This window comes from Rousettus aegyptiacus, unplaced genomic scaffold (genome assembly GCF_014176215.1).
Source record: "Rousettus aegyptiacus isolate mRouAeg1 unplaced genomic scaffold, mRouAeg1.p scaffold_m13_p_2, whole genome shotgun sequence".
NCBI lineage: Eukaryota > Metazoa > Chordata > Mammalia > Chiroptera > Pteropodidae > Rousettus > Rousettus aegyptiacus.
Window position 1 is genome coordinate 126,155,624 of NW_023416295.1, and position 24,734 is coordinate 126,180,357.

Sequence of the window (24,734 nt, forward strand, 5' to 3'; positions counted from 1 at the left end):
AAAAAGCAAAGGAGTCTAGTACGGAGTGGAAACATTTATTAGGAAGGAGAGATTCAATTAGACTTCCACATCATATGCATACACAAGAAACAGCCTGTAACTGCCGTTTCTAAAGAGAAAGGAGGTCAACAGAGGGTCCTGAATCCCAGGGGACAGGCAGCTTTAGCTTGACAAGGGGCAATTATGGGCTTCGGGTGGATAAGGCCACTGCTCACCACCCCTCCAGTGAAGTTTAGTGGCTAAAACACTACCTACCCCTTTCCCCCCAAGCCAGAGGCTGTGTCCTCTAGCAGACACTTGGGTTATGGTCGGTGGCAGAAATGGAGAACGTCTTGCTATCTCTTGCTGCTCCTCCGGGTTTCTTTGCCGTTACTGACAGGGTTATTGGAGGGTCCAGGAGGACCAGCAGGTGTGTGGTTGGGCTGGCTTCGGGTAATTCGGGTACTAGGGGCATGGGAGGGAGTGTGAGGGGGATGTGGGCCACCACCAGGACCTGGTGGGGTGCTCAGTCCATTCCCATTCTGGCTGTCAGAGGCTAGTTGTGGGAGAAGGGAAGAAACACATGAATTAGACAACTAAAGTAGGAGCAGAGTCTATTCTCCCATGTCCCAGAGAATAGCATAGTCTTTATCAAGCCCAACTGTACATTACTGCCAACTGGACCAAGTGCTAAAAATGTGGATTATATAAATGAGTCTCAGAGGAGAGTTAAACAGTTATTTCAGAAGCTGCTACGTGAACCCTAGTACGATATTTCACTCTTTTATTCATCTCTGTATTATTGGGAGTCAGACCTAGAATTAGCTGTTTAGTTCTAGGCTCAAGGACCTCTGACAAAATGCCCCTGTACCAAAAATGACTGTAAAACTGGAGAAGCATGGGAAGAGGAAGGGTCTGAAGTTTTTCTGTGTTATAATGTAAGAAGGAGCTTTAAAAAAAAAGTATGGTCTATGGCCATGCTACCCTGAACAAGCCCGATCCCATTTGATCTCAGAAGCAAGCAGGGTCAGGCCTGGTTAGTACTTGGATGGGAGACCATCTAGGAAGACCAGGTGCTGTAGGTGTAAAAACTAAAAAATAAGGGATTGTAAGATGACAAGGTCTTTGCAATCTGTGAGGTCAACCAAGGGTTGCCTCACCTAGAAAAAAAAAAAGTATGGTGTATATCACAATGATACAAGTTCATTTTGAAAAATGTTGATAAGAATAAGCAAAAAAATTATTATACACACTCTCACACTCCCAAAATAATAAGTAACATTTGTGTGTATATTTTAAATGTTTGATGGAGCCAGAAGTGTGAGATGACTTCCTAGAGCTTCCATAACTGTGCCTATCACTATGACTGCACTTACCACAGTATATTATAATCATTGTCTGCGTGATTATCTCCCTCATAGATTACAACATCCTAAAGGCAGGTGCTGTGTTTTATTACTTATCTATAAAAGTTTGTTAAATGAAGGCACAGGCCTGCCTTTCATGTACATAGGGCACTATGAATCCTAAAGGGGTAGAAATCATAGGCTTCTGCTTCTCAGACCACATCCCTGCTGAACTCTGCTGCTCCACTGAACTAAGATAGCTGCAGCCAAAACTGAAGAATAATAAATGCCCTTTCCTCAATTCACAGAAAAAGTCCACCAAAGAGTGTACAGAAAATCAACTGCTAAGCCTTTTGAACCTACTGGCAGAGAACAAAGTGAATAAATATATCTGGCAAATGAATATCAAGGGCAAATAGGCTTAAATGTACTCTAAAATAATTTTATAAATTATGGAGTTGCAGAGACCCAAAGGTATATGATAGTCATATTTTCAGTTAAAAACATGGATGCTAATTTTTACAGTGTAATTGCATGTTATTTCATGGTGTTTCCAACAAACACATGACCCCTGGTGGTTCTGATACAAACAATTCTGAAAACAATGGTAACTGGGGATGCAGACACGAACTGTGGAAGGATAGAGGCAGCCTGAAGCCTAGTTAGTGTTCACAGCAAGGAACCCAAGGCATAGATCTGAGGCGAGAGAGAACCAAACACCCAGGGAACAGTAGGGTCAGCTGGGAGATGACCCAGAAGGAGAAAGGAGCAGTAATAACCAATTTCTTGAAGAGAAGCTGGGGACAGAGGAGGCAGGATTGGTGCGTGATTCTAATCAAAAGCTGATGATTTGCACTAAGGCCCCAATACCTCGAGACCAAAAAGCAGGGTCTTGAAGTTCATGTGATGGAAGAATTGTAATTCTGAGTTCCAAGGCCTAGAAGCAGGGCCTTTAATTTCAAGAAGAGTGGTGACCCCAAAAGGGAACTATTTAGTGCTTAAAAGCTGTATAGTGTGGACTCCATGTTGAGTCATATAAGTAACACAGTGTATTAGAACTCTGTAATAAATAGAAATGGGTCAAGGGAAAAAGCAAGGTTCTGCTAGGAAAGAAGCAGAGACAAGCTAAAATGAAGGAGTGCAATCTTTGTGGAGAAATCATTCTAATTTTTGTCTTTGAGTGGTAGTGGCAAAAAGGTACCAGAGCTCTAGCAGTGATAGAAATAAGCCCCCAAATCTTTTTAACACAGGGACTTGTAAATGAACTTGGAAAAATGGGTGGAATGGGGATATATTGAGAGAAGAGAAATTTAGAAAAGAGATGAGGGCAGTGAATTTCTTTAGGCTGGGAGAGTAGGGGAGCTTGGCGGACCAAAGGATGGAAGGGAACGGTTTTACCTGGAGAAGCAGCAGGTGTTCCTGTGGTAGGCTGGGGAGCTGTAGGGCTATTGTCGTTCTGTACCTGAAGGCACAAATTACACACTCAGACTTTGTTCCCTACCATGCTTCTTGGCTTGACCTGCCTCCCCCCCCCCCAAATCATTGCCATGGGACTCACCGTCTTGTTGGGTGCCTGCTGGGCATTATACTCTGGATTTGGCTCACTGAAGTTAGGAACCTCAGAATAAACCATACAGAATCTGCAAGGGGAGAAAATGGACAAAGCCTTAGACCCATCTTCTTGTTCGCTGCTGGAGGCCTTAGAAAAGTCCAGATACAGGACCTGGACTGCACACCTTTAGGCTGACTCCTTGCAAATCTTAAACTTCCCCCCTTGTCCTGGTGCTTCTATATCCTAATCCCCAAGATAGCACTTACTCTCCAATCTTCTGAAGATCACCCCCACGGCCAGTGTACAGTGTCAGACAACCTTTGAACACTGATGCATACCTTTAGGGACACAAAAAGTGGGATTCGTAGTAGTCAAAAAGTTACAACCCTACCCCCTTGACTGTTACTGCCCTTGAATAGCCAGCAGTCACCAGCTGGCTTACCCTTTGGTGAGCCGGATAATGTCCCCTGGCTGGATCAGGTTGCCCACGTCGTCCCAGACGGAAATATTGATGCTGCCCGTTTTGTCTGCCACTTTGCAGGTCCGAACCTCGTGACCGTCCTTTGTCTTGGTCACTCGGCCTGGAGGAAACAGATAAATGGGGGTGGTGCTACTGGTCAGAAGGATGAGATCTAGATATTGGTGGGGTTGGGGAAAAGGTGTACAAACAGGGAACGCCAAATCTCTGGGGCAGGGTGGGGTGGAGATGGGATGGGGAGTGGAGGGGCCAGCACCATGGAGAGGGGCCTGAATCAAAAGAGGCCCGCATGGCACTGGAGGCTTGGATTTGGCAAGAGTTCCATGTACCTTACACTTCACTGCAACTCTCCAGCCCGGGGTCTGGGAGAGTGACTGGGCGTGACCATTGTCTTGGGGTGATCAAATTAAGAATGGAGAGCAAGTTAAGAACGGAGGTGGTGTTTTCCACTTTTGCCCCCCAACCCTGAGAACCCGCGCAGGGGACCCACCACCCAGCATAGCCACCTGTCTCCAGCACAATGAAGATGAGGTTCAGATTCTTGAGCCCGGGCTTGATATCCTTCACGAAGGTCTCCGTCGTCATGCTGCCCGAGCCTCAGCACCCCACTAGAAGGGGAAAAGGGAGACGAAGCCTCAACGCTTAGAGCCTTCTTCGCAAGCTTGACTTCACAAGGTCTACCTACCAAACTCGGCTGGGGTCAGACAGACTCAAACCCTCTAACTCTTGTAAAAGGTTAGAAACGAACTTCCCAGGGGCCTCCAACTTTAAGATCAGAATTTTAGGGTCTCTGGGTAGGCTGCTTCGGGGCTGGAAGGCCCCCTCCCGGGATGCTTTTTCAGTCTCAAGCCCCAAGGTGGGGGAGCAGACGGTGACGTGGGTAGGGAATTCGGTGCAGAGCCAGGGAATGGAATCTTACTTTCCTAACCTTCCCGAATCCTCATCCGGACAACCCGGGGATCGGTCGTTCCCCTCCCCCACGCATAGCCCACCACCCACCCAGGCAGAAGGCTGGACAGTGTATGCTGCTGAGCCGCCCGCAGGGGGAGCCACAGGCCCCGCTGCTGCCGGATGCCGCTTAATGGAACGCGGGAGTGCAGATATTCCCGGAAGTTTCCCTCTGGCCTCCTCTGGCCAATCAGCGCCGCCCTGGCGCGCTTGCCATGGCCCCCACCCAGCCAATCGGAACCCGAGAATCACGCGCCGCGAAGGGGGCGTACCATTTATTAAAGGAGCCTGGGAGATGCTGGGTTCCGCAATGAGAAAGATAGACCACTAGGGGGCACCTCGGGTTCCAATGTTCTTTTACTCGATGGAGAGAATACACTTAGGATCTAACATTTTCTCTCTTAGACGTGACAGTGGAAAAAGGCCCAAGGGTTTTGGAATCTGGAGGACAAAACTTTGAAACCTGACTCAGTGCTTCACTTCTTTTTCCGACAGTTCTTAATATGTAATTTTGCAGACGACCAAACAGAAGTTATATAAAAAGCAGTGCCTAGCAGTTTCCTCCTTTTCTCCCACCGCTCTAACCCTCATCTTTATTCCTATTTGGGGTCTTCCATCTCTAATGTACTACCTCGCTTGGGCAGGGTCTCTAGAAAAAGTGGCATTCACACCGCAGACAACAGACTCACCACCTTGGAAGAAATGGGATTGAGGCAGAGAGTACTTACACTAGTCCCTCTCACAGTTCGAAAGGCATCTGTTCCTAATGCACTTATTTCATTAGATCTCAGGGTCGGTCCCCTCAAATGACTGAAAAGAGGCGGCGCAAACCTTTAGTTCCCTTTGAGACTTGTAAGGTAGCTCAGTAATGTGTATAAACCAATTATATATAAACAAATGTGCATTATCTTTTGCTTGGCGAATATCCATAACAAATACTATTTGATATCAGATTAGTCTAAGAGGCCATGTAATTGTAGTGCCCCTTCTCTTGCTCAATTAATCCCCTTACCCTTTTCTAGAGCGCTTTAGGCTCCACCTTGATTTTCTTCAGCTCAGGTTCTCTCCCGCCCACACCTCCAACCACGGTGTTGTATCTATCCTAAAGAAAGCAAACCACGACCCAGGAATAGGGACATTTTATCTCCCTTCTCTCCGAGCCTCAGGTGTTTCAGAGAACTCGACGAGTGCTCCGAGAGCCAATGCAGATACAGCAGGAAGTCAGGAAGTCACGCTAGATCAAAGCTTTGCGGTCAGACACTCCCCTACTCCGTCTCCCCCAGCCCCGCGTGGTCGCCTTGTTGTATTCACTCCCATGACTGTGAGTCATAGGGCCGGGAGGCTCCGGGATGCTAAGGCTCTGGAAACGAGAGAGGGGCTCGGCAGATGGCAGGTCACACTGCAGGCCAGCCATCTCGAGACCATCTCGCACCACTCCGCATTAGCCTTAGGACACGGGACACGTGCACCACTCCAAAGCTAAGTCTCGCCCTAAAGAGGATTCAGCCTCCGAATCAATCCCTGATGTTCCCGTTGGGAAGAACATGAACATAGAGTTCTCCCTCCCAAATGGCTATATAGTCTTCGTTGGGACCATAAAGACTTCCGGTCTAGAGCGGAGGCCTGGCTAGCCTTCCGCCCTCCTCGTTGGCCGCTCTTAGCTTCTAGTCTAGGTGGGAATAAAACAAAGAGGCGGGGCTTAGTGACGAGCTTCCGCCGGGTTGCGTAGCAGCAGTGGGCGGGGAAAAGGGCTGTCTAACACGGCGACGAGTGGTCGGAATCTTCCTCCCTCTCCTTCCCTTCCCTTTCCCCTCCCAGGAAAGGCTGGGACACGGCACCGGGACTGTTCCGTGGCCGCTGCGGCTTCAGCTCCAGCCGCGCTGGGGTACGGAGAGTTCAGACCGCTTCCAGGGCGGTGCGTACTGCGCCTGCGCGGGCTCCCACCAAAAAGAGGGTGTGGGGAGGGAGGAGGTGATGCCCCAGGGGGATTGGGGCGGGGGTTCGAGATTTTGGAGGTCAAGATTAAGGATGGAAGTAAAGATGAAAAATGGAGGAAGGGAGCAGCAATAAGGAGGACTTGGGAGGTGAGAAAGGGGCGATGGAGGGTGGGTTATTGGGGCGGTCCACTGGAGTAGGGAAGCCTTAAAAAATGCTGGACGGGGCCTGGCTTGTCTGGAGGACGGGGAGGAGGGGACATGGGACAACGTGGTGTTTAAATGGGCAATGATTGACGGGCTGGAAAGAGAAGAAGGGAACATTCTGAGGACCATACTCGGCAGGGGCGACGGTGAACCTGAACCCCCGGCCTCCAAGCGCCATAGCTTGGCTCCTCTTCCATGCCTTGTCTTTGGCAGCCTTGTCTTGCTCTTCCATTCCTTCCCCCTTCTCCCCCTCCCACCCCTCCATGAAGGAATCTCACATTCCTTACATCCCTGCCCTGGGTTTGCGGCCAAGCCCACTTTACAGGGTTCCCACACTAGAAAGCTTTCCCGAACGCCAGAGGTGGGAGAAATTGAGGAATAGGAGGAGAGGGGGCTGAAGAAGGAACAGAAAAGCTAAAAGAGATAAGGGTGTTTTGCCTCCAGGACTGACATCTTCTCCATTCAGAAACCGACTTCACTCTTAATAGCCACTCACTGTTCTTGGGAACTGGCCTGTGATAGTGACAGTCTAATCCTTTCCTATACAGGTGGTTTTAGAGTCTGACAATAGGGCAAGAGCTGATAGTGTTGCTTGCTGAAGTTTTACCCCAAAGAGGAATGGGGTAGACTAGTGGTAGGGAATCTGAGTGATGCAATAATGTTACTACCCAGTCTGTCCAGCTAACTTTGTGGCTGGGCCTAGTTCCCAGTAATTGAAAAGAAGGAACAAGGTTCTTTCAAGCATTTCCTCACTGGCCCTCAGTACTCTAAATTTATTTTGTTTTCTGTCACTACAAATACCTTACCTGAGAATCCCAGTATTCAGTATGCTTTCACATTTCTTACGTCATTTGACTTTTCAGGACAGTATATAAGGTAGATAAGACAAGTGTCATTCTCCTTACTTGACAAGTGAAGAAATGAGAAACTACCTGTCTTGCTAAAAGTCACACACTGGGCAAAGTTGGGACCAGAATCCAAGTCTCCTGACTCCTGGTCCTCTCAGTTGAAAAATCCTGTTTTGTTCTGGCCAAGGAATCATTGAGATAGGATTGATTTTCCCAGCATGAGCAACTATTTGCTTTCTGAATCTGGAACTTGTTATTGGAAGAAGATAGAGCAGAGCAACAGCAATGGTTCCTGGTAGCATTTCTTGAGTATAGGGGGCATATGCCGCACTGTTGGGAAATAGGGTATTGTCAAAATGGAGGAAGCATTATATCCTCCTTTGTATTATAGATGGGGGAGAAACATTTCAGCTTACCCTTGCCCCCCTCCCACTACAGGGGAGAGAAAATATTTCTAACATTGCACCTTTATCTCTGATTAGTTCAGAAATATCACGCTAAATGTGTTGTGGCCGATGAGCATAGGAAACTAATGAGTACGTGTACCATACTCAGAAGATGAAATGGTCCCCGTTTTATGTATAAAAATCATTATCCTATTCCTTCCTAACACAACCCTTAATCTATTGATAGACATGTGGTAGTGAGGAAAGGAATGTGAATGGTTGCTGTTCTTCTGTGTAGTATCTGAATTTTGTCTCCCTGTACTTGGTTCCATCCTTTTAATAATGAGAGTCTGGTTGGCCTACATGCAGTCTTCCCAGGTGCCCATTCTGGAACAATTTTCTGATTTATTGCCTCTTAATTTTTTTTAAAAGCCTGATCCTCTCAGGAATATTTCTTCACTTAGGAAGTTGAATTGCACCTGTACCAACATTCTCATGAAATAGTATTTTCCAATTGTAGGACCAGAATTTCTTTTTACATGAAATAATTTATGCGAAAGCACTTTGGAAACATGAAAGCATCCAATTGTGCACGTACGGTATCATGGATCTAGGCATTTTATAACCACAGTTTTAGAATCATTTGACATTGCTGGTAGTTGTGTACACAAAATAACTAATCTTTGTCTACTTCAAACAGCTCCCCGTCTCTACCTTTCTTCATGTCCCTTTCTCTCCCCCTTTCAGCTATATTTGAATCTCCTACCAGCAGTCCCCAATCTTTTTGGCACCAGAGACCGGTGCTCCTATGAGAATCTAATGCCTGATGATCTGAGGTGGAGCTGAAGCGGTGATGCTAGCACTGGGGAGCGGCTGCAAATACAGATGAAGCTTTGCTCACTCGCCCACAGCTCACCTCCTGTGCAGCCCAATTCCTAACAGGTCACATGGACCAGTACTGGTCCACAGCCCCGGGGGTTGGGGACCCCTGGCTTAGACCATGCGTGTAATTCCTCGGCCAGTGATCTCGGTCCTTAGAGGGGAGTCTTGTATGCTTGGCACAGAAACCTGTAGTCATTAATGTAATTGTCTCATCTTCCCTAACCAACTGCCAGATCTGAGTCTGTCTAGTTTCACTGCCAAGTGGAGGTAGTTCCCTTGACTCACCTTTTTCTTCTTTGTTCCTATTAATAGAGTGCTTCTGATTGTGACATCACATTCATCCCCCTGGCGATGGAGTTTGTCACTAGGAAAGAAGACTCAGTTGAAGAATAGCCAACAAGATGGGTTACTGGGAGCGTCTCCTGAGTGGCACTGGTTGGAGGCATCAGGGGGTTGGAGCCTTGTGAACAGGGAACCTGCCCCCCAACACTTGGAAGGTAAAGAACCTTGATTTGGAATCCCACTCCAGGCTTCAACCCTCTTCTCTGCCAATCTGGGTTCCTTCTGCTTTTAAAAACTTAATTCTTAAAACTCTTTTCTGCTGAAAGCTTTCCATGATTAACCCACATCGATCTGTTCTTCACATATTTATGTTTTACATTAGTTACTAACTTTTACTTAGTAAATTGCTTAGTAAATTTCATGTCTTTTTATGTGTTTTACATGCTGTACACTCACTGGGCTCAAGCCCACACTTTAGTTTGAGGACAAGGATTGTCTTTTCCCTTTCTTTTACATGTCTCTCCTGGCAAAGGGGCTGGGTGTATAGGATGAAGATGAGATTTAGGTTAATCACACAAATAGTGCTTGGTGCTGGTGACCAAGTGGGAGGTCCTTGCTGGCCTTTGAACCCTAGTAGGCTTCCTTTTAGGTGTTAGATGAATTCGTGAAGAATTTTATACCCTCTGGATCCTTTGGAAAGTGAATCCATTAAAAAGTACTAAGGAAGCCTAATTTTATAATCCCCTATAGTAAATCCAGTATGGATCACACATTCTGGAATTGAACAGAACCTTAGAGATGAGGTAGCCCACCCCCTCATCTCACAGGTAAGGAAACTGAGTTCTTAAGAACTCAGTTCTCTAAGAGGAGATGTGACTTCAGTCTAAGGATTCTACTGCTTAAATAAAAAAGATGCCTTTCTTTCACTTAAAAAATCAAGAGAGTTGCCTACGGAAAGCAAAGACAGTGTTAAAGCCAGAACACCTTTTATAACATAGTTTTATATGCTGAATCTTAGAATCATGGAAGTCGTAGAGCACCTTAGAGCTTATGTATTCCAGGATGCTTCATTTCATTTGGACTAAGGGAACTGAGGCCCAGAGAGGTTAAGTAACTTGCCTAAGTCACACAGTTGGTCAGTAATGGAGCTAGAACTGGAACTCAGGTTTCTGGATTTTTGACTCAGTTTTCTTTTTCACCAGACCTATTCCTTCATTGTGAGACAGGGAGATGATGAAATGATTTAGGGATAACTGTAAGACCCTTCACCAGCTAATTTCTTCATTAGATTGAAGTTCCTAAGAGTCATCTGTTTCCGTACACTTGGATGAGTTATGGGGCCTTTTCCCTTTGTGTCTAGTGGTTTAAAGTAATCGGCCTGGAGATGCCTCAGCCCTCTGCATGTCTGTTGTATTCAGGGTAGAGAGAAGAATTAGAAGGAAGACTATAGCACATATACCTGGCTTTTACAGACTTTATGCTTTTGCCAAGAATCGGTGACAGCGTATCCAGTTACCCTAAAATACAAATTACGTGTTGGAGTGGCTTCTCTAATGTTTCTATTTGAGTATGTGGAAGTACACGTGAATGTACATGGTTTGCACATTTGTGCATGGGTTCAGAAAACCCCATATGGAAGGATAAATATTTGGGTTCCTTTAGGAACAATCCGTTTTGAATTCCTAGCCCTCTCTAGGGCTAGACCAGAGAAAACAACTGTAGCAGTATGTTAAAAGTGTATAAGAAGGGATCTGATGAAGCTCTTGCATTTTTATAATAATGTGGACCAGGAATAGAAAGCGAGACCCCAATGTAACAGTGAGGAAGGAAAGAAACATAAAACCTGGTTTGGTTCTGACCTGCAGATTAGCAGGTGGGGAATGCACTTTTCAGTTTGAGTTCAGGATATTCAGATAAGAGAGGCTGGCAGAATGCCTATAAGCTTGAAGAGACACCTCAGTGCTACTTCAATTCAGCTCCCCAATGCGAGTAAAACCTTCCAAGGCCATTTCCTATTTCACAGCTCAAGAAGAATATCAAGGAAACTGTGCTTCTGATGGCTGTAGTCACTGGCTGTAACTCTTGATGTCTCTGTGCTTTCAATTTTATTAAGGCTTCTGCCCTAGGGCAGTGAGCAGTGAATCCTTGTGAGGCATTCCCCTTGGGATGATATCTTGCCCTTGTGATAGCCCCATGATAATGTTGGGAGTCCCAGAGAGTAAAGATATAGTCAAGAAGTCTAGCCTGTCAGTTTGACTGTCTGCCTGGAGGCAGGGCAAGGTAGGGCAAGGAGCTGGCTTCTAAGGTATAGAACTATTTCAACTTTTGTTTCTAATAGGTGACAAATAGGGAATACCATAATCAGATGAGAAATCTAAATTTCCCCATAATTCTTGGGGCCTGCACCCCTGAAAGAATGCATTTTTAGGATGGTAGATAAAACAGGCACTCTCTAAGCAGATAAAGGTTGGGGGTGGGGTTAATTTGGAAAGAACAATGCCCAGCATCTCTGCAGTTTTGTAAACCCTGACTTTATGGTGGGAACCTTGCAGCTCCTAACCGTGGCTGGTGGCTGCACACATCCTCTGGCCATCTCTGCACCAACTGAGGCAAGTTCTCTGGTATTTGTTTTGGAGATGCAGATTCTCTTGAGACACCATTAGTTAAGTTTTCAGAATTTGTATTCCTCCTTATGACATTATTGTTAGCACTGATTTAAAATGAAAGTGCAGCGAAGCATAAGTACAAACTCTAGGCATTTTCTACATTGCCCATGGCCAACAGGGAAAAAAGGATCATCTTTTAATTTTGCTCCTTGCTCTAAAGATAACTGTGTTTTTTTTTTTTTAAATCAAATCTTGCAGAAATATATAACTTAGATCAACAGAATAATGACAATATCTAGATTTTGAAAATGTGTACACTACATATATTACTTATTACTTTTTTAATTGTTTTATAAAAATGAGACCATACTATACATAATGGTCTTGTAATTTGTGTTTTTCAGTTTGTGAGGCATTTAACCACATTGGTTAAAAGCTTAGGTTCTGAAGCCACTCTGCTTGGGTTTAAATCTGGCTGAACCACTTGTTACCTGTATGATTTTGGATAAATTTTTTAATTTCTGCGCATCTCTTACTCATCTGCAAATTACAGATAATGACAGTGTCCACCTCATAGAGTAATGCATAGAGTTGTTGTAAGAATTAGATGAGTTAATATACAGGAAATGCTTAGACTAGTGCCTAGCATATAATAGTGCTCAATAAAAGTTGACTTTATTATTATTTAATTGTATAAGTAAAACATGATTATTGTAGAAAAAGTAGAAAAAACAAAGCAAAATTTGAGTGAAAAGTATTAAAAGTCTATACCTAGAGACAGCTTTTCTGATACATATCCTTCTAGATGCTCTCCAATATAAATGTATACATACATAAATATAAATATACTTTTTAACAAAAATTACGCTATAACATATATAACATGCATAAATGTTATTTTATTATGTAAATAATAAATACATTAAAATAATTTAAACATTATTAATAAGAAAGAAATATATCTAAGTCATATTAATGCTATATGGTGTCCCATTTTATGAATGTAAGGAATTCTACTGGATATTTGTGGTACTACTGATATTGTTGTTATAAACAATGCTTAGATAAACAACCTGGTATATTGTTTATACACCCTCGTGTAATTATTTCCTTAGGCTAAGTTCCTGGAAGTGGGAGTGCTAGGTCAAAGGGTATATATATACTTTTTGGGGACATTTCCCCTTTTTTTGTTCAATCAGTTTTTTCTTGCAAGAGTACATTTTTTCCAGACCTTGTTATAGTATGTGACGTGTAATTTATGATACATTACGTGAATATTTTGGACATGTTTTTTGTTTTAACCTTAATACTTTCTTTCACAATTTAGGATAATTACAGATTTATTTCTTTATTGGAATAGCGAATACACACACATGGAAAATCTTTTTAAAAGGCACAAAGGGATAATTAAGGAAATTAAAATTTTTCTCCTATCTCTTTTCCTTCACTACTCCCTCCTCAACAGCAACCACTATTGGCAATTTCCCCTGTGTTCTTATGAAGAGTTCCATGTATATGTAAGCATATACACATACATACTGTTTTTTTGTACTTGTTGTGTCATACTTTATATATACTATTCTCTACCTTAGTTAATATTTTCTTAACAGCATATCTTGACAGTCTTTTCATACCTGATACATTTTAAAGGCAGCAATGATTTTTTTTCTTGCGATTAATTTTATAGCTGTTGTAGAGAAACCAAATTACAATTGTTTGTTTAATTAAGGTAGGTATTGTAGTTAGCAGTTCAATAGATGAATTATAGATATTTGGGGATTTCTTGCTTTCATGCAGAAGCTATCTGAGATAGCTCTCCTTCTTGACTTTTTCTCTTGCCCCTGCCCCTTCCTTTTAGCCCTGTTTGTTTGGACTACGAGAGTGACAGTAGCTGTCATTTAGAACAGAACTAACCAGTCTTAGGTTGCATTAATTGAAATAGAGAGGAAAGGTGCTAATAGTCCCATTCTGTCCATATTAGTCCACATGTGGAGCTCTGGGTACCCCGTTTTAGAGGAACATAGGCATTCTAGAATGCTGTGAGAGAAGTGAGTCTGGGCTCTCATCTGTGCTCTTGCACCCTATCTTGACCTTTACCAGGAGTATCTAAGCACAGGATGATTAACTGTTGGGTACTGTTGAGAAGATTCCTACCGTGGGATTTTTAAAAACTGATGATGATCTCTTTATGGTGCATTCTAACTCTGAAGGCAAAAATAAAACTGTCTTAACCAGGTCAATAGAGAGAACTTCCCGGTGTGATTAAATTATCATCTTTTATTCCTGTAGTTAGTTCTTAAGTAAAAGTATTCTTGTATGTTTTATTTTCAAGTAATTTCTAAATTAAAAAAATATATATTTTTCCATATTTGTAGAAGACTAAAGTTAATTATGATTTTTAAAAATATATACTCATTAAAGTATTTGGTAATTAAAAATAGAAGAAAAACATCCTTAGTCTTACACTCACTGTTAATATTTTGATATTTCCTCTGGTCACGTTTTATATATGGATTATTTATAAATATATGTTTTTAAATATACCTGTATTCAATTTTGTATCCTACTTTTTTACCTATTATTTTATCTTGTTACTGTATATTCTCCATAAGTGTCATTTAAAATATATATATTATTCCATCAAATGGGCTTATATTACTATAACCATCTAACTGTAACTCTGTTGTTCATGTAAATGAATAAGTGACCATTTGATTTTTTAAAGTTTCCTGGTATGATTTTTATTTTTATTTATTTCCTAGTGTAATTTTTAAAAAACTATCCGGACCTCTTTTTGTACCATTCTTCCTTCCTTCCTGATTTAGAGATGTCCCTCTTCCTATTTAACGTAATTCCAGATCATCTTACCTACTGCTACCTTGGTGACCAGATTCTCTCCTGTGTTTTATCTTTCCCTCTTTACCAGTGCTTTCCTCTTAGTACATCAACATGCTCAAACTTTTCTCATCATGAAGAAAAACACCCCAACACAACCCACTTCCATAACCTCCTGTCTTCCTCTAGATAGTTCTCTTTCCCTTTCTTTGAAATCCAGCTTTTGACTAATTATCTTTAGTTCCTATCTCTCCGTCATATCTCCTGTTCACTTTAAACCACTGCAGTCTGGCTTCCACTTCCAGTAACCAGGCCAGAGTGGTTGACTGTGACGATTTCAGAGGGATTGTTAGTAAACCCGAGGCCCTGAACTTTAAGGCCTTAGAAATGGAGTAACAAGTATGTAGAGAAATGGTGGTGATGGAGGTCATTGTAATTTTAGCAGTGTCACAAGGTATCATTGTTCCTATTTAAAATGGGTAAAGAAAGATAAGTGGTTCCTAAGGGAGACTTGTGATTTCTTGTATACATTAGCTTGTGTATTAATCAGATATTTTTATCAGTTGAGAGAGACAGAACCGCAGCTCAAACCAACCTAAATATAATAGAGAATTTATTGGTTCATGTAACAGATTTTCAAAAGCTGATTATGGCTTTAGGCATGGCTGAATCCAGGACCTCAAATGATCTCATCCAATTTGGTCTTTCAGCTTCACTTTCTTCATTATTGGCTTCACTCTATAAGCAGGCTGTCCTCATTAATGGTAGAGATGGTCACAACCACTGTGGTTTGTACATCCAACCAGCTATGCAGCCTCATGGGAAAGAGCTTCCCTTGAGAGCTCCAGTAGAAGTCCCAGGTATCACTCTCACTGTCCTGGGTTGGGTCACATGTCCACTAGGAGCCAGGGTATGATTCCTAAAGGAAAACTGTGGAAAATAAGATGTAAGGTTGGCAAAATAGTAGATGTCCACTATACCCTAGTTGCTGGGAAGCTCCCAGTTAAAGGAACATTTAAATATACCAAACATTTTACTGATTTGTAAGGAACTGTGCTTGGTCCTATACTGGATGTGGAGCATGACTGCTCTTAAAGAATTTTTAAATTAAAGTAGGAGAAATTAGATGTATATATAAATAATGGTTATTATCATGTGTCGAGTGCCTACCTTGTGCCAGCAGGCACTTTGCTAAATGTTTTATATGCATTATCTCTTTGAGGACAGCTCTGTGAAAGTCACTTCTATTATTTTTTATACTCACTTGTATCTATTTATAAAAAAGAACACTTAGGCTTAGGAAGTTTACATAGCCTTCCTAGGGTCACACAGCTAATGAGTAGAACTGGGGAGAATCCAGTCAGTTTTGACTCAATCCAGTGATGTACTTTACCTGGCACTTGACCTATCAAGGCCTCTTTGTATCTTACTCATCCCCCATCCTTTTAAATTCAACAATTTGATTCTAAATTCCTGATAACCATCTGATCAACTCAGCTCATCTTTTCCAGGATATCATAGTTGATGTCTGGTTTGTGGATTGGTAGCCCTTGTATCAGGTGCCCATCTTTGATCTAATTAGCCCACCAGTTGGCTGTCTATACAACAGGTTCAGTCACTGTTCAGTGACCCAAAGAAGGGGCATGGCAGCCCCACTGCTGTTTGAGTCCTTGCTTTCATGAACCTCCGTCCTTCTTTATCTCCCCTACCACCACCTAAGTTCAGATTCCTACGATCTCTCTCCTGCCTAGATGTTCTTCCTGTCTCTAATCTCACCCCTATTGACAGAGTGGTTTAAAAGGGAACTTTTAGCCAGTCGTTCCATTTAAGTCTTTCAGTGGCTTCCTGTAGCCTTCAGGATAAAGTCCGAATTCTTTATATAAGACTTCTCAGGGCCTGACTCTTACTTGCCTCTCCAGCTTTGTATCTAGACACTCCTTTCCTTGCACTCTTCAGGTCAGCTTTTTCTGAACCATAGAATTCTGGAAATCCATCTTATGCTCTCTTACTTCTTGGCCTTTGAATATGCTATTTCATGTGCCTAAAACCCTAATGCTGACCTGTCCCCTCCCCAACACCTAGTAACTCTTGCTTGTCCTATTGGTGACACCTAGAAAACTTCTCAAAATCACCCTCACTTTTCAGCCTTGGTTAGGTATCTACATCTCTTGCTTTCATAATGCCCTGTGCTTACTCTATCAAAGCATTTATCACTTCATATTTTAAACATATGCTTATGAAATATCTTCTCCCATTAGAATTAAGTTTCTTGGGTCAGCTTTTTTCCCCCAAATGATTGGCATATAGTAGCCTCTCAATAAGTAATTGTTGGACAAATGCATGGATCTTGGCAATGAGTTCAAGTTTGCACATGTTTGTAGGCTTCATCTGAACTGGCCTCTTTTTCCTATGTTGTTCCTTCCAGGACCTGGGTTTTAGTGATGAGACATGGGGTATGATGTAACCCGTTTCCAGGGGGATGTTGACGAAGATCTTATTTGTCCTATTTGCAGTGGAGTCTTGGAGGAGCCAGTCCAGGTGAGTTGGTCTGATGGCAGGTTTGCTGGGGCAATGTGGCAGTGGAGTTAGTAGGAAATATTCATAGGTCATGGGACCAATGGGAAAATCACTGTGTTCTGGTTCCCTGTATTCCCTGCCACCCACACATGCACTAGAGATTTGGTACAGAGGAGCAGTGGTGACTACAAAAGGAATAGGGCCTTCCAGAGTCTGTCTAGAAGTGGATGCCACAGAAGTACAGTGCTTCAGATTTTCTTCTGAGGTCACTCTGAGATTTTTCTGCTGTAAAATGGTCATCTGTTTATTTGTCTTTTGACAATAGTTTGGGAACTTCCTTTCCTCTGCAGGGGCTCTGCTTAGGTTGTCTTCCTACCCATGATTAAACTTCTGGACTCTCCTGATGAGTTCTCTCTGCATTTTGATTGTGCAGTATTTTAGGTAATCAGCCAGTCTCCCTGCTAGCCTCTTCTGCCTTGACACTGTTTAACAAATAGGAAATGGAGACCTGTATGTACTGACTTATTTTCCTAGGATTTATTGGGAAAAACAATTTTTGATGCAGCCATGTACTCTGCATTTGATGTGGAACTGCCAACTTCAGTAGGTCGTTTCTCTCCCAGCCGTGCCAGACAAGAGTCAGTTGTATCTTCCTAGAGCAGGCAGAGGAGCTCATGATTAATAGGCAGGTATAATGAGTGAGATGAATTCTTAACAGTTTTATTCCCGGGACATCCTCTTCATGGACCTTATTGTTTGTATTCGGTAAATATCAATTTCCTGGCTAGCTAGAGAATCCCATTTTCCAAACCAAGACAGCAGTCAATGAAGTCTCTGGACCTTCCTCCACTCACCGCTTATATAATTTACTACATTCCAACTTCTCTTGATTCTTTGAGTTCATTCTTATTTTCCAGGTTCAACCACTTAAAGGAGCATAGACACCTGAGCTGAATGAAAATCCACCTGTCTTCCAATAGCAGCTAAGCCTGGACCTCTCTCCTATCTAGGCTTTCGCAGCCTACTGCCATTAGAAGCAGATAGGCTGGATGTGGAGCTGTCCTGGTAGTGTCAAGAGGTCACAGGGTGTGTCATTTCCCTCCCCATCTTGGCAGGACCGTGTCTGTTTTCTGGCACTATCATTTGAGTTGAGTCACATATGGAGAGGTCAGTGGTGTTTGGCGACTATCTGTCAGAAGCCGTCCCCCACCCCTAAGGGTTTATTTTCTGAAGAACAGGCCAGGCAGACCTAGTGATGCCAGTTTACTAGCTGCATTTCCAAGGGTAGAAGGCCCCTGCTGTGGATGCTGATTTCCTCACATCATATTTATTTGTTTTTTTGGATAGGTAATAAATTCATATGGTTCAGAAATCAAAATAGTATAATCAGATGTACAGTGAGAACTTTTCCATTCTTGTCCCAGTCCACCTAATCCCCCCATAGATAAACTATTAGTTTATTTGGTATCTTTCCAGTATATATGTGGGCAGATATAAGAAAGTATGAGCATATATGATATGTATTTGCCAACCTTTTTTACTTACATGATAGGTAATACTTTCTGCCTATTTCTACAGGGGCAGCAGGTTTAGATAGAATTGTCACAAAAGAGGTCACAGTTGAACTGAGATCTGAATGAGATGGGACCATTCATGCTCAGATTTAGAGGAAGAGCATTTTGGGCAAAGAGGAACAGCAAAAGCAAAGGTCCTGAGGCAGCAATGAGCCGGGTGTAAACAGAAACAGAAAGCAAGCCCAAAAGGCCTGAACACTGTGGTGGGTGGTTGGTGTAAGGTGAGAGGGCAGAAGCATAGGGCCAGATCAAACAGAATGTTGTAGATCCTGAGTAGGTGTTTCGATTTATTTTAAAATCAATGGGAAACCATTGTAAAGTTTTAAACAGGGGAGTGATATGATCTAGTCTGCATTTTCAAATGATCACTCTCACTGCGGAATGTAGAATGGATTATAAAGGGGAAAGGTAGAAGTAAGGAGACAAGTTAAAAGACATATTTAATAATATAGGTGAGATGATTGCTTGAACTGGGTTAGCGGCTATGGAGATGAGGAAAAGTAGACGATTTTTTGGACTTAGGGTTTATAAGACTTTGGAAAGAATCAAATGTCTTTGAGTGAAAAATAAAAATCTACTGACAGTTGGATTAGTGATAATGGGAATAGCTTCTTTCTTTACAAAGCCTTCTATGTTTCAGTCTTTGCTATCTGTGAGCATCTTGAGGGCAGAAACTGTCCTTTTTTAACCTACTCTCCTAGCAAAGACTTTGGGATATAGTAGGCACTTCATTCATTCATCAACATTTACTAAGTACCTACTACTGTGTTTGTTTCATGCTAGAGGCCTGGGAATCCTCTCTTTGGGGATTAACTTTAGAGGTTATCTCAGTTATCAAGGAAGTAGGCTGAAATACAATTTTTATGAAACTGAAAAAAATGTGATTCTACAAAAAACCAACCCTGTTTTGGTGGGCAGGCCTGGCCATTGGAACTCAAAGCAAAGCAGCCCTTATAAAATAAGAACTTGGACCCACAGAGAGAGGACTCTTAACCTCTCACCAAGAGTTCTGGGCTTTCTTGTTTTGTTTTGTTTTCTTACATTGAACTTTTGCCAGTAAATCTCTGCCCCCTCCGTAGTGAATTCTGACCTCTCCATAAATATCTGCCCTGATTGACCTTGCTTGGAATGATCTCACCCTTCTCTAGATTTCTTTGGCAATTATTGTGTCTGCCAACCAGGTGGCAGTTAATAATTGACTGCCTTATGCCATCTCTTCTACTGTCCTGAAATATTATATCTTATTGATATATAACTTTTTGTCTGTCTTATATAATAATCCATTTGGAATCTTGAGCACAGGAAACACACATGAAGCTTGTCCCCCACAATTCCTTGCCCATAGTGCAGGTATATTTTGCTGTGACCCCAGGGACCTCTGGTCCTGGAAGCTGCCCAAAGACTTGATTGGCTTTGCGAGTTATCATATCCAGGCTCTTAGCTCCTGCTAATTCTCTTGTGCCCTTTTGCCCTGCTCTCCCTCTAGGCACCTCATTGTGAGCATGCTTTCTGCAATGCCTGCATCACCCAGTGGTTCTCTCAGCAGCAGACATGTCCGGTGGACCGTAGCGTTGTGACGGTCGCCCACCTGCGCCCAGTACCTCGGATCATGCGGAACATGTTGTCAAAGCTGCAGATTGCCTGCGACAACGCTGTATTTGGCTGCAGTGCTATTGTCCGGCTTGACAACCTCATGTCTCACCTCAGCGACTGTGAGCACAACCCAAAACGGCCTGTGACCTGTGAACAGGGCTGCGGGTGAGAGTCCTTCCCTTCCGCCCCACGTGGATAAGGGCCTTCCCATTTATATCCGTCTCTGGATTCCCTGCTTGCTGGCTGAACAGGCCTCCTGTGCATGTAGGCAAGGAGTGTTCTTGCCCTCCCTCCCTGGCTTTCTGCCTCAAGAGTTCACTTTCATGCTGCTTTTCCAATTATGATCTTTTTGCTCTTCAATATAAGAAGGGTGACAGCAATCTGCATAATAACACTAAAAACCGATTTGCTTTTATTCTTCCCTTTCAATCCAATATTATTTTCTCTTTGTAAGACTGACTGCTCTGATTTCCAGCCTTCTCATATTTCCTCTTGCCCTATTTTTTTCTTCTTTGGAGTGAGAAATATATGGTTAAGTACTGATAGCTAGGGCTGTGAATCTAGAGCTTCTCAGGAATGAGTGCATAGGCAGAATCTGTTGGAGGAAAGGAGAGCCATGTGGTAGATAAAACACTGTCTTAGAGAAGGAAAGAAGCCTAGAGAAAGTAGATAGTAAAAGGGTGAGGGGCGAGCTAGGGAGGAGGAAGTGAAGAGAATAAACAAGAGGAAGAAGCCTGAAGTTAGAAATGAATATAGAAATTTGGGGTAGGAGAAAGCCCTCTCAGCAGGTTTTTCTGCCTCTGCCCACATGTCCCATTGAATGCTCCTGTTCTCTTTTCCCACCCTGGGTGGTAGCCTGGAGATGCCCAAAGATGAGCTGCCAAACCACAACTGCATTAAGCACCTGCGCTCAGTGGTACAACAGCAGCAGACACGCATCGCAGAGCTGGAGAAAACTTCAGCTGAACACAAACACCAGCTGGCGGAGCAGGTAGGGCCCAAAGAACATGGAGAAAAACATGTCCCTAATATGCAAATAACTGCATATCTGCAGGTTATAAGCACCATGAGAGCTGCAGATCTGTGCCTGTGCACCTGATTGGTGGATATTCTTCCTGTGGCTTAGTAGAGAATCATATTGGAGCTCTTCTCCCTTCCCTTCATCTCAGCGACATTCATTCACCAAACATTTATCAAATGCCTCGTCTGTGAAGTTACTTTGCTAAGCACTGGGAATATAGCTGTAAATGAAACGATCACATCCCTGTCTTTATGAAACTTACAGTCGGTTGGTCCTCCAGTCTCTCAGTTGCCCTCATTCTCAGATAGACTTTTGTCTGTCATCTGCTTTCTGCCTTAACCATCACCCTGGTTCTCTTTCCCTCCAACAGAAGCGAGACATCCAGCTGCTGAAGGCATACATGCGTGCAATCCGCAGCGTGAACCCCAATCTTCAGAATCTGGAGGAAACAATTGAATACAATGAGATCCTAGAGTGAGTGTCACTCAGGATATGGAGTTACTCCATGTCCTGGCGCCGAGCCTTGAAAGGAGGAAGAGCAAGGGAATGGCAAAAGGAGGGTAATCGGAGGGCTGGGGCCACCAATTTTCAGATGTTGGGATGAAGGACAGGGGCAGAAGGGACAAGGATAACCTTTAGCTCCAGTATAGGGTCTCTTATTCTTTTGGTTGGATGGAATGGAAGCTTTATTACCCAAGGATGCAATTTCTCCAGAATTAGGTGAGTACCCACATGTACAAAGCCCTATATTAAAGGCAGTGGAGTGCTAGGAAGGCCAAAAAGAAATAGAAGATACAATCCTTATCTTCAGGTAGCTTACAATCCAGAGGAAGAGAATGTGTAAATCCAGGAAAGTGATCTAAAAATGTGGCAAAAATGCAATGAAGTAAACAAGTGAAGTCTAAGATCCCTTTCAGTTCTGGAGTCCTACACATTTCATAGGCGAAACTGTTAAGGGTGAACAAATATATATAGTGCAGATATACTGTGGGACACAGTCTAGAGGAACAATGGCTTCACTGAATAAGTATTTGTTGAGTACTTAGTATGGGCCAGGCACTCACTATATGTGCTGCTCAGTATTGTGATTTTTAAGAAAAATAACAGGGACCCTACATTCGTGGAGTTTAATCTGGAGTAACATGTAATTAAGGGAAAGAGTAGGAATGTCTGAGCCAGTGATGGAAGGGAGTGAGGGAGAGAAGGGGGAAGGAAGGAAGAAAGGGAGGGAGGGAGAATGGGAAGATGGGAGGATGGGAGGATGGATAGGGTTTAGCTTAGTACAGAGCGGGTGGTTGTTCCCATTAGGGGAAGAAGCCATGCAAAGAAAGGGGATGAGCTGGAATGACCACCTCCAACCCCCTCCACACAGGTGGGTGAATTCTCTGCAGCCAGCAAGAGTGACCCGCTGGGGAGGGATGATCTCGACCCCAGATGCTGTACTCCAGGCTGTAATCAAGCGCTCCCTGGTGGAGAGTGGCTGTCCTGCCTCTATTGTCAATGAGCTGATTGAAAATGCCCACGAGCGGAGCTGGCCCCAGGGTCTGGCTACACTAGAGACAAGACAGATGAACCGGCGGTACTATGAGAACTACGTGGCCAAGCGCATCCCTGGCAAGCAGGCTGTTGTCGTGATGGCCTGTGAAAACCAGCATATGGGTGATGACATGGTGCAGGAACCGGGGCTGGTCATGATATTTGCGCATGGCGTGGAAGAGATATAGATATCGGCGGGCTGTCAGGAAGAGATGGAAATCAGAAAATCTCATCACTCCAGTAGCTGGGCCCTGAGTCCTCTCCACTGTCCTTAATATTGTGGCGTACACTTGAGCCACACATCTCCCTCCTCTTCTGGCACTGAAGGGCCCTGGGGCACTTTGCTTAGCCTTTCAGGTGGGAAACCCAGATCCCTTCCTTTTGCCTAATTTCTTTCCCTAAGATGTCTGTACATTTTCACTCTGGGTGGGAAAGTCCCTACCTCTATATCTGTTTCCCTGCGTAGGGCCCCTGGTTCCAGACATTTTCCGAAAGCACAAAATATTCATTTTTCTCTGGAGGATCAGGATGGAGTGAGGAGACTTTAATCATTCCCTCCTCTAAAACCAGGGAACCTGAGCAGGCAGGCCTGTTGACTAAACATTATTCAGAGAACAGTTCTGAGGAACAGACATCTTAAGAATTGTTAAGAGTGGAACAGGGTAGAACCAAAACCCTAGAAATAAATAATGAGGCCAGTAACTGACCATCACTTATGGCCCCTAGGGGAAGACTGGACCTCTGTGCCAAGCAATACCTTGTTTAGCCCACCTTATAGGTGCAGGCTCCCGCTGGGTCTGCAGGTGTGCAGGTTGGGATGCTGAAATTTTCCAGATGAGCTCTTTGCTACACTTTCTCTTAATTAGGGAATGACAGGAATAGGGGTAGGGGGTTAGTCTGTTGGGGTGAATATGCTTAGCAAGAAGCAGCTCTCTGGCTTTTGCTGAAATTGCGTAGGCACTGCCTCTGTGGCACAGGCCTAGTAGTTCCATAGACCCCTCTCCAGCCCTGTGATTGTAACTAATTTTGATCATTTCCTTTGGCCATTGTTACTTGTTTATATTTTACTCCTTCCCTCCCACTTTTTTTTTTTTTTTTTTTAAGGATAGCCTAGTTATGGCTACCCCACGTTTCCAGCCCCGCCACATTGTTGGCAATTTAATTTATTTACTTTTTTTTTTAAAGAAAGGAAAAAGAAAAAAATTAACAAAACTTAAAACTTTTCTTTTGCTGTTCCTATGGTGGGGATTCTGGATAGGGTGGGATGGGTGGGGTCTATTACATATTTTTCCCTTTCAGCACAACCTTTGGCTTTAATATAGGAAAGGCCAAGGGAGTCCTTGGCTGAACTTATGTCTGCCCTAACCCCCATAACCCCATCTGAGATGAGGAGCTTCCTCTATTTCAGTGATGGATGTGACGGTCCAACATTGATGCCTGTGCCCTCTGGAGAACTTTGTTCCTGACCCTTCCAGGGTCTCATAAAACTCTGGATTTAGGTATTAATTTTGAAGAAATCCCCCATCCCATTTTCTTGGAGATATATAGCTGGGTTCTAAGCTATACTAAGCAAGGTGGGATAGAAATTATGTCTTTGTCTTTTGAGTACAGGCTGTGCTCTCTAAGGTGACTGGCAGACTAAGAGAAGGGGAGGGATAGTGGGTGTGGATATTCTAATATGCAGGTGGGAGTGGGGTTTAAGAGAAATGGCCATATAACAGCTTCCCTTCTTTTTGGAGTGTTATTTCAGGCAAGCTGCTGTAGATCTGGGTAGTAGGGCCATGGCTCCACTGGGATTGGAGTGGAAGGATACAGCTCGAAGGGCGTAAGGAGCAGTCATATGTTCCAGCTCCAGGACGTTGTGCTCAGGAATTTGAAAAAGCTGCTATAGTCTGGTTACTACATTTCTTCTGTTCCCCATTGCCTCTGCCCGCCTTTCTAAGGCCCATACCCTCCTATCATCATCCTCAAATGGAGCCAGGAAGCTCAGTTAAGGCTTCCTCACCCTTTGCACTAGTGTCTCTGCAGGTTGCTGGTTGTGTTATATGTGCTGTTCCATGGTGTCGACTGCACTAATAAATCTTTCACTCAACTCTCTAAATTCTTAATTCAGTATCACTCCCCTTCTTGTGAAGGTTTCTCTTCTGCTTTGGCCTTTTTCTCACCTTAAATCCCCTTACTTCTCCCTTGGTTTGTAACCTAATCTTGTC

At 43.4% G+C, this 24,734-nt stretch overlaps 2 protein-coding genes and 1 pseudogene across 7 annotated transcripts; 2 read left to right on the forward strand and 1 right to left on the reverse strand.

Moving 5' to 3' along the window:
* Nucleotides 1-19: 19 nt before the first annotated feature.
* On the reverse strand, nt 20-4,464 carry NABP2 (nucleic acid binding protein 2). 2 transcript variants are annotated; one of them, XM_016165838.2, is made up of 7 exons: nt 4,355-4,464; nt 3,862-3,963; nt 3,320-3,458; nt 3,144-3,215; nt 2,884-2,965; nt 2,724-2,787; nt 20-535 (listed from the first exon to the last, which is right to left on the reverse strand). In XM_016165838.2, exons 2-7 carry the CDS (start codon nt 3,938-3,940, stop codon nt 336-338), a joined length of 636 nt encoding a protein of 211 aa, XP_016021324.1. In that variant the 5' UTR covers nt 3,941-3,963; nt 4,355-4,464; the 3' UTR covers nt 20-335. The 2 variants fall into 2 exon arrangements, with proteins under 2 accessions (XP_016021324.1, XP_016021325.1); XM_016165839.2 differs by having other exon boundaries at nt 4,275-4,406.
* LOC118614592 lies at nt 947-1,064 on the forward strand (annotated as a pseudogene).
* Nucleotides 4,465-6,036: 1,572 nt separating the features above from the next.
* On the forward strand, nt 6,037-24,625 carry RNF41 (ring finger protein 41). 5 transcript variants are annotated; one of them, XM_016165772.2, is made up of 8 exons: nt 6,037-6,218; nt 8,426-8,620; nt 8,873-9,057; nt 16,709-16,821; nt 19,861-20,132; nt 20,823-20,958; nt 21,359-21,462; nt 22,361-24,625. In XM_016165772.2, the coding sequence occupies exons 4-8, from the start codon at nt 16,732-16,734 to the stop codon at nt 22,710-22,712; spliced, it is 954 nt and encodes a 317-aa protein (XP_016021258.1). In that variant the 5' UTR covers nt 6,037-6,218; nt 8,426-8,620; nt 8,873-9,057; nt 16,709-16,731; the 3' UTR covers nt 22,713-24,625. The 5 variants fall into 5 exon arrangements, with proteins under 5 accessions (XP_016021258.1, XP_016021257.1, XP_016021256.1 ...); XM_016165773.2 differs by lacking the exon at nt 6,037-6,218 and adding an exon at nt 6,261-6,387; XM_016165771.2 differs by lacking the exon at nt 8,426-8,620 and having other exon boundaries at nt 6,037-6,387.
* The last annotated feature ends 109 nt before the right edge of the window (nt 24,626-24,734 follow it).

Excerpts from the sequence above, each read along its gene's own strand:
- NABP2 (XM_016165838.2), bottom strand. The coding sequence starts at position 3,940 with ATGACGACGGAGACCTTCGTGAAGGATATCAAGCCCGGGCTCAAGAAT. Across the intron at positions 3,459-3,861 it reads CTTCATTGTGCTGGAGACAG|GCCGAGTGACCAAGACAAAG; the intron begins GTGGCTATGCTG and ends TGTTTCCTCCAG. Across the intron at positions 2,788-2,883 it reads AGCAGGCACCCAACAAGACG|GTACAGAACGACAATAGCCC; the intron begins GTGAGTCCCATG and ends TTGTGCCTTCAG.
- RNF41 (XM_016165771.2), top strand. The coding sequence starts at position 16,732 with ATGGGGTATGATGTAACCCGTTTCCAGGGGGATGTTGACGAAGATCTT. Across the intron at positions 16,822-19,860 it reads TCTTGGAGGAGCCAGTCCAG|GCACCTCATTGTGAGCATGC; the intron begins GTGAGTTGGTCT and ends CTCTCCCTCTAG. Across the intron at positions 20,959-21,358 it reads AACACCAGCTGGCGGAGCAG|AAGCGAGACATCCAGCTGCT; the intron begins GTAGGGCCCAAA and ends TCCCTCCAACAG.